The sequence below is a fragment of the Triticum dicoccoides genome, chromosome 7A (genome assembly GCF_002162155.2).
Source record: "Triticum dicoccoides isolate Atlit2015 ecotype Zavitan chromosome 7A, WEW_v2.0, whole genome shotgun sequence".
NCBI classification, from domain to species: Eukaryota; Viridiplantae; Streptophyta; class Magnoliopsida; order Poales; family Poaceae; genus Triticum; species Triticum dicoccoides.
This window is the reverse complement of record NC_041392.1, coordinates 97,708,728-97,717,831: the sequence shown is the minus strand read 5'-3', so window position 1 is coordinate 97,717,831 and position 9,104 is coordinate 97,708,728. Positions and strand designations below refer to the sequence as shown.

Here is a 9,104-nt window from a genome sequence, read left to right as displayed (position 1 = left end):
GGGCGACCGCCGGGGCGATCCAATCTGATAGCCACAAGAAGCCCACCAACCAACTCATTGTCTCTCCACTTGCACCCAGTATCCAAATGCTCCCTGGTGCCCATAGGAGTGAGTAGCAACCACGTACGGATTCATGCCGTAGCTCGGAAGATAACCTGCAAGAAGTTAATCATAGAAAGTCTGTTAAAAATCATATTGTTCCTGCAGTTTCATATAGCCCAAAGAAGTGCGCATATTCCAATCTGAATACTGGACGCAATATCAGGATTCACTCCATTTAGCCACGTCCCAGACAATGCATCTATGCTAACTGGAGGAATAATATTAAAGGCTATATGAATGGACCGCCAAAGTAATTTCGCGAGAGGGCAATCAATAAATAAATGTTGAATTGTTTTGTCGTGAACACAAAAGCAACATCGTGAACTACCTACCCATCGTCGCTTTAGTAAGTTATCTTTGGTAAGGACCACCTGCTTGTGAACAAACCACATAAAATTTTTGATTCGCAGGGGAACCTTAACTTTCCAAATGTGTATCAATCTTGGGATTGGGCCAGAATTAATAAGGTCTAAGTACATCGATTTGACCGAAAACACCTCATTACCCGTTAGCTTCCAGCTCAGGGTGTCTCCCTAATCTAAGAGTTGAACGTCCATCAACCTCCGCACTAAGTGTAGCCAGGAGTTCCATGGTTCCCCTACTAGAGACCTCCTGAACTGAATATTCAAAGCAACTGTTTGCAACACTGTTGCTACGTAATCCTCCTTACGTTCAGCAATATGATACAGGGAAGGATATTGGATAGCTAGCGGTGTATCGCCTAGCCATGTGTCCTCCCAAAACCTTGTTGTTGTTCCGTCCCCAACAATGAACTTGACCCTATGGAAGAAGGTCTCTTTGACTCTCATGAGTCCCTTCCAAAATGGTGAATCATTAGGTCTTACGGTAACCTGAGCGAGGGTTTTGGAGTGCAAGTATTTACTTCTCAGGATTTGTGCCCACATACCCTCTGAATCCTGCGATAGCCTATATAACCACTTACTCAAAAGGCATTTATTCTTAATCTCGAGGTTCTCGATCCCAAGACCCCCTGGTCTTTTGGTCGACAAATAATATCCCATCTTGCCAAGCGATACTTTGTCTTAACCTCGTCTGACTGCCAGAAAAAACGAGATCGATAGAAGTCAAGTCTCCTTCGTACCCCTTTAGGCACCTCAAAGAAGGATAGGAGGAACATCGGCATACTCGTGAGTACTGAATTTATCAATACTAGTTGTCCTCCATATGACATAAGCTTACCCTTCCGGCAGCTTAGTTTCTTCTTGAATCGATCTTCGATACATTTCCAGTTGGTCGGGATAGCTGAACGGTAGTGACCCCAATTCACAACCGAACAATTGCCTATAGCTATCTTGGTCTTCTTTGGCCCTACCAAAGCAAAACAATTCACTCTTGTGGAAGTTTAGACCAGACAGTTGTTCAAAGAGGCACAACACTAGTTTCATATTCCTCGCTTTTGCAAGGTCATGCTCCATGAAGATAATAGTGTCATCCACATATTGTAGAATGGAGACGCCCCCATCTACCAAATGGGGAACAAGACCACCTACTAGGCCTTTCTCCTTGGTCTGACCTATGAGAACTGTCAACATGTCTGCCACAATGTTGAACGGAATAGGAGACATCGGGTCTCCTTGTCTTAGGCCTTTATGTGTTTGAAAGTAATGACCAATGCCATCATTCACCTTAATTCCGACACTACCTTTCTGGACAAAAAAATCCACATGATTCCTCCATGCCCCATTAAAACCCTTCATGCACATGGCTTGCTATAAAAATATGCATGAGATGATATGGTGTTGTTTTTAGTTAAGTGATTAAATGATTCTATACCTGCTCCAAGTTCTATAGGCCGGGATAGCACTGGAGACATGATACTGTTGTCCACCAAAACAAGAGCACCATGAGAATGAGCTATCTCTGAGATTTTCTGTGAAGTACAAAAAACACTGGAGAGGGTAAGAATGTTACCTAAGAGTGTGTATCTGGATTAATCAAATCTTTATATACATTCTTCATGATAATTGAAATGCATACATCAACACTATTACCTTTATATCAATAATTTGTTGACGAGGATTGGTGGGACTTTCAAGCCAAACTAGTCTAGTCAAGGGTCCAATTGCAGCAGCCACGTCGTTAATTTAATAAAATATACATGCATGCCAAATAAAATGTTGACGCAATTTTCCTCAAAACAATTTATAGGAGAGAAATTGTTAGTGTGTAACAAAATACCTCAAAATATATTCTGCTGCGCATGTAATATGTTAATGTATTTAAAAAATGTTCATGACGCTTGTTAAAATATTCTGAATTTTACATCATTATGAATGATTTTGAGATATGTTTTTTGCAAATGAATATCTTTGAAGTATCACGGCATCAGTTATGAAAGTTGTTCATGCGTGTGAAGTAAAATGTTCATGTGTGTTCAACAGTTGTTCAAGTAAATTCAAAAAACCGTTTCAGTAGATAAAGTGTTTTGCATGAGATAAATGTGTTCTACCATCTTTAAAAAAAAGTGTCCATGCAAGTTTGAACAAAATATAAATGTGTGCCAAGCAAAACGTTCACACAAGTTTTAAAATATTATTCACATACGAAAAATGTTTAGTAGATACCAAGAACTTAATATATAGTACTATTCTACTATGCAGCCCATGAAACATTTTAACATTTTGAAAACAAAAATAATAAGCTTTGTGTTAAATTTTAACAATTTTCTTCAACATGAAAGATGATAAACTTTGTGTTAGAAAATTCCATCAACGAGAAAAAAGGAAAAAAAACACGGACAAAAAGCAGCACCGAGGCAGCCAGATCGCCGGTGTTCGCAAGGACCAGGTCGAGAATCGGAATAAGTCGAGGACACGGATAGGGACTCGTACTCTCGCCGTCGCCGAGGAGGACGGCCGACTCTTGCCGGGACTCGGACCCCTCCAGCGTTTATATAAGAACAGAGGCACCCCATCGAGCCAACACCACACAACACGTCCGATCAAAGAAACACAAGCTCTCGAAACAGCTAGCGAAGCAAGTCAACAATGGCGAGCGGCAGGAGGGATCTCGCTAGCCGTGCTGCTCCTGCTCTTCTTGCCTAGCACCGCCGCCGCCGCCAACGTCCCCAGCATCGACACCACGCGGACGCGCCACCTGCCGCTGCCACGCGGACTGCTGCGCGGCCCGGAGAGCGTCGCCTTCGACGCCAAAGGCCACGGCCCGTACAGCGGCGTGTCCGACGGCCGCGTCCTGAAGTGGAACGGCCACAAGCTCGGCTGGTCAACGTACACCTACAACCCCGACTACAGCAGCGAGGCGTGCACGGCGTCTCGCCTTCGCCCGGAGACTGTCACCGAGGGCCACTGCGGCCGGCCGCTCGGTCTGCGGTTCCACCTCAAGTCTGGGTACCTGTACATTGCCGACGCCTACAAGGGGCTCATGCGGGTCGCGCCAGGCGGCGGGGAGGCAACTGTGCTTGTCACGGAGGTTGATGGCGTACCTCTCCGCTTCACCAACGGGGTGGACATCGACCAGGTAACCGGCGAGGTCTACTTCACCGACAGCTCCAGGAACTACAATAGGTCACAACATGAGATGGTGACAAGAACAGGAGACTCGACTGGTCGGCTACTAAGGTATGACCCACGGACAGGAAAGGCCGGCGTGCTCCAGCCCGACATCACTTACCCCAATGGCCTCGCCATCAGCGCTGATCGAACACATCTAATCATCTCATCGACCGGGCCGTGTAAACTGCTACGATACTGGATCAAGGGCTCCAAGGCGGGCACCATGGAGCTATTCGCCGACCTCCCTGGCTATCCAGACAATGTGAGGCCCGACAAGAAAGGAGGATACTGGGTGGCACTACACCGTGAGAAGGCTGAGCTCCCCTTTGGCATTGATAGCCACCTGCTAGCATTGAGGATCGATGCGGACGGAAAAATAATTGAGGAGATGCGGGGACCCAAGGGCGTGAGGCCGACCGAGGTGGTGGAGAGGAAAGGTGGCAGGTTGTTCATGGGATCCGTCGAACTTCACTATGTGTCCGTAGTCACGCGCAAATAGATAGGTCAATTAGATATTAAGGATCTTTGTAGAACTTACTCTCTTTATTAATGTTATTATTTTATTGTTTTGACGTATTTTAGTTGTAAAATCTATTTTGTTAAGTCAAGCTTTCTGTTGTTAAGTGGAGATTTCTGTTGGACAATGATGATGTATTTTTTAGTATAATGTATCAAATTATCTTTAGGAAAGTACAGTTGCATGTTGCAAAGAGCCAAAGACACAAAAGGCACTAGCATTGTTGTGAAATAAATTGCTCGCACAAATAGGACGGTCTAGAGAGGTTGCAAGCTAATACTCACAAAAACGAAAACAATCCAATCTTATACAAAAGGAAAAGGATTTGGTAAGAGAAATCAACTGCGGCCAACTGAAAATCATATTCGTACGCGATTTCATTCAGATCAAGAAAAGTCAGTCAAGTCAGTTCACAGAGAACACGAGGCAAAACATGTTGCACAAGAACATCACAGTTCTTTGATACACTACAAAAGGATGGTCACATTATTCTTCATCGGCACACCAATGACCATGAACAATCCAGTCTCCAGATGTATACACACTCACCTGCACAGACGAAAAACACCATATACAAAATACACAAGCGCCTACGCGGGTCAATCCGACGAACCAACTACACACTCCTTTGCTCCCCATCAACCAACAGTCATGTCAGTCCTTCCTACTTGAGCTACAAAGCCGTCACAATGGCAGCCAAGAAAAATGAACATGGGCAGAACCAAGTTTTGATGTTGTGAAGTTTATGCATGTTGTTACTTGTCAGTTGGCCTCAGGGTTTTTCTGTTGAAGCCTGTGACGAACAACACATACAGTCGCGGGCTTGTCATTTCAGAAAATACTCATGCAGAAGTTTATTATTACTGTTGCAGCTTAACAAATGAATCACCAATGCATATCACATCTACAACTTGATTAACTAGAACCCGAAGCGCCGTAGTCCAGATTTTGTATGATCTATGCTGGACCAGACCTGAGCGCGTAATCAAGATCAGCTATGAGGTCATCCACGTCCTCAATGCCCACCGATATCCGTACTAGATCATCAGTCAACCCACGTTCCTCTCGCACCGAGGAAGGGATGCTCGCGTGCGACATGAAGCAGGGCAAGCTTATGAGTGACTTCACACTTCCTGCATCGGCATGTAGATTCAGTGAGCAAGAATGAGCAAAACTGCACAAGGCTCTGAAACTAATCCTCGAAGAAACTAGTATGATAATGGATCAGCTTTGTAGAGGTTTTCTAAATGGAGTATGTTGGGTGATAAAATGGATACAGTAGTAAGGTGATTCCTGGAAGGAGGGTGGAGGCGTGCAGGTACAAAAGAATGCTTACCGAAGCTAACTGTTACGTTGAAGTATTTGGTCGTCTCAACAACATGCTTTGAGAGAGACAATGAACCAGTTTGGAAACTGAGGACAGAGCCCGCTCCCTTTGCCTGCACAAGAAGCAAATGCAAGAACAACATATTAGAAAGTGTTCTGGAAGACCTGAAGGCTGGAGAATCACTAAAGCTGCTTAATGCAGCCAACATGAAAACCGGTAAGCACCTGAGAGTAGTGTAAAGATCGGCCAGGATGATCAGGAAGTCCAGCATAATTCACTTGCTTGACCCTTGGATGAGAAGCTAAGAATTCAGCAATCTTCTGGGCATTATCCTACCAATAATAAAGTCAACATCAGCGTCCTAAGAAAATGTCCATAACAAATGAAATGAATCAGAACTATACGAAGTTGCTAGCAGCATTTTATGAAGCCCTCAAAAAATTTCAAAAACCAATATGTAGTTCAGCAAACAAGTTATTTTATCACAACAAAGTTCCACCTGTTGCTTTTCCACCCGTAAGGCCATGGTTTTGATCCCTCTCAAGCAAAGCCAACAATCAAAAGGTGCCAAACCAGAACCTTCAGCGTTTTGTAGAAATGCAATCTCCTTAGCCAAGCTGTTAGCAGTTGGAACACGTATTAATTTGAGAGATCATAGCTATTTCAATTAACTCTATAAATTTGAAGGAGCATTTAGTAGCCATATTCAGTAAGAAACAGAGAAACAGCCTGTTAGTGTTTAAGCCAGCAGCTCAGAAGCATTCATGTCACACAGTAATTAACAGGGAACAGGTAATACAGAGTTTATTTGAAAACAAAATGGTAGCAAGAAGTAGAGTTTACCAGGAGACACAGACACGTAACTATGATTATATTATACAAACATTCAAGGATGAAAAATATTTATCATTCAAAAGAGGCAGCGTGGTTATTAGTGATGACAAAGATGACCCATAGAACAGACCTTTCACCCTTTACAGCAAGAATTCCAGCCATAAGATCACTGTGTCCAGCTATAAATTTGGTAGCTGAGTGCATCACAATATCTACACATACGACAATAGATTGTCGTGAATTAGACTAAAATAATATGCATGAGATGATATGATGTTGTTTTCAGTTAAGTGCTTAAATGATTCTATACCTGCTCCAAGTTCTATAGACCGGGATAGCACTGGAGACATGATACTGTTGTCCACCAAAACAAGAGCACCATGAGAATGAGCTATCTCTGAGATTTTCTGTGAAGTACAAAAAACACTGGAGAGGGTAAGAATGTTATCTAAGAGTGTGTATCTGGATTAATCAAATCTTTATATGCATTCTTCATGATAATTGAAATGCATACATCAACACTATTACCTTTATATCAGTAATTTGTTGACGAGGATTGGTGGGACTTTCAAGCCAAACTAGTCTAGTCAAGGGTCCGATTGCAGCAGTCACGTCGTTAATTTTAGTTGTATCGACCCGTCTATCATGTCACAATGCATATGATACTTGTAAGTGGGCGAGAAAAAAACAGCAAGAGAATGGTTCCACTAAAGAAAGGAAGAACTAACTTTACTACAATTCCATTTCTTGGGACAACTTGTGAGAGCAGACGATCAGAGCCACCATATATGTCCTCTCCAGCAACTATTTCTTGTCCTAAGAATTGTGCGTTTGGCCAATGAATTCATTAAGTGCATACAATGATAATCTGAAACACGATCGTAAGAAAGTAAATGTCAGCTACTTACCAGCCTGAAGGAGGTGTGTTACTGCAGCCAGTGATGCCATCCCACTAGTGAAGCAGAATGCTTGGTCTGCCTTCTCGAGCTTAGCCATAAGGCTGAATGTGTGATAAAATTTATCAATACCACTGAACAATGCACATATTTACACTGCATACAGTAAATAAAAATAAGCAGTAGACTGAGAGTGACCTCTGGAGAACATCACGAGTAGGGTTGCCACTCCTAGTATAATCATAAGGTCCATTAACTGTTGCTGAAGGCTGGAAAGTAACATTTAGGGGTAAGCTACTAGGAACAAGGGTGCAAACTATGGGCCAGACTAAACTAGGTATACACTATAGTTCTTCAGTCAAACCGAATAACAACTGTTCCAAGACAATTTAACAGTAGTGATATTTTCATACTACAATTCCTATATAAATAAAAATATGATGATAAGGAAAATGTGTCAAGTTCATTCAGTAATTAGACCGTAGTATTGTTGAGGGACAAACAAGAAAAAGATGTAATAACAAAATCAAGATAAGATACGATGAATTACTACAACTAGGTAATTCGGTTTGCCAACTAAAATTTTAGCAACCGGTATACATGGTGGGTAACATTTAAGCACAATGTCTCCTCTAGTCTAGTCTACTAGAATTCTTCAGACTTCCAGGCGATTGAGATTTGTCTTACAAAATGATTAACAATCAAACTATTGCAACCAACCAAAAGGTTCCAGACATGCTTGAGAACTCAATTCCAAACGATAGAAAGGAACTAAACCCCTAAACTGCCAACCGATTAGGCTTGGCACCACCGCCGCCGCCTACTACTATGAAATATCGTCATCATAACTAGTACTCCCTCCGTTCCGAATTACTTGTCTTGGATTTGTCTAGATACGGATGTATCCGTTCCGAATTACTTCTCTTGGATTTGTCTAGATACGGATGTATCTAGACTCATTTTAGTGCTAGATACCTCCGTATCTAGACAAATCTAAGACAAGTAATTCGGAACGGAGGGAGTAACAATGTGCTCTCAAACAGCAATAAAGCACATTGAGAATGCATTGGTGGAATTTACTTCTACACAGTTGCCAGATGCCACCGTCTGTTGGCAACCCTAGTTACCTGCTTGAAGGTGGCCGTCTGGTACAGCGGCGTGCTGAGAGCCCCATAATTGTCGAACGAATTCTCAAAGCTGGTCAGTATCGTCGCCACGCTCGGCTCCTTCCTCCCCAAACCTACACCAAGAAGACAAACATCACACACTAATTCCACCAGAACAAGCACAAAGCCCCACTCCCTCCGTTCCTAAATATGTCTTTTTAGAGATTTCAAATGGACTACCATATACTGATGTATATAGACATATTTTAGAGTGTAGACTCACTCGTTTTGCTCCATGTATTCACTCGTTGAAATCTCTAAAAAGACAAATATTTAGGAACGGAGGGAGTACAAATTCAAGCTAAACCCGCTCAAACCCACCATCGCCCGAGGATTCGACGGCCCCAAATGCCTCTACCGATACCGCGGACGCGCTCAGGTCGCGCTCGGAGTCGCCGGAGGGCCCGGCGATCGCCGCTGGTGCCGCCGCCATGCGGTGGGAGAGCGCGAGGCGCGGGTGGGCGAGGCGGGGCGCCTGGGCGGAGCTGGGGCTGGGGTTCGGGCACGGGAGGGAGGAGGGCGGGTTGGAGTGGAGGAGGAAGAGGCGGGCGGTAGGGGTGGCGGCGGCGGCGGCGGCGGCCATGGTTGGACGGAGTGGGGAAGCGGGAGGGAGTGGGTTTGATAGCGAAGTGGCACCGGGTTGGGGGAGGGCTGACGGGTGGGGTATTGTGGTCAGTGGAACGGATCGTTGATGCTTTTGCGGAATTGGGTATCGCGTCTAGATTCACT

At 43.9% G+C, this 9,104-nt stretch overlaps 2 protein-coding genes across 2 annotated transcripts; one reads left to right on the top strand and one right to left on the bottom strand.

Moving 5' to 3' along the window:
• The first annotated feature begins 2,796 nt into the window (after positions 1-2,796).
• On the top strand, positions 2,797-4,134 carry LOC119333192 (protein STRICTOSIDINE SYNTHASE-LIKE 10-like). The gene has a single exon (XM_037606176.1). The coding sequence runs from the start codon at positions 2,797-2,799 to the stop codon at positions 4,132-4,134; it is 1,338 nt and encodes a 445-aa protein (XP_037462073.1).
• A 724-nt stretch (positions 4,135-4,858) lies between these two features.
• Positions 4,859-9,014, bottom strand: LOC119330883 (cystathionine beta-lyase, chloroplastic-like). Its single transcript, XM_037604011.1, has 12 exons — positions 8,697-9,014; positions 8,337-8,449; positions 7,408-7,478; positions 7,222-7,313; positions 7,042-7,129; positions 6,842-6,953; positions 6,624-6,720; positions 6,444-6,525; positions 5,979-6,096; positions 5,704-5,811; positions 5,489-5,591; positions 4,859-5,285 (listed from the first exon to the last, which is right to left on the bottom strand). The coding sequence occupies exons 1-12, from the start codon at positions 8,956-8,958 to the stop codon at positions 5,110-5,112; spliced, it is 1,422 nt and encodes a 473-aa protein (XP_037459908.1). The 5' UTR covers positions 8,959-9,014; the 3' UTR covers positions 4,859-5,109.
• Between the last annotated feature and the right edge of the window lie 90 nt (positions 9,015-9,104).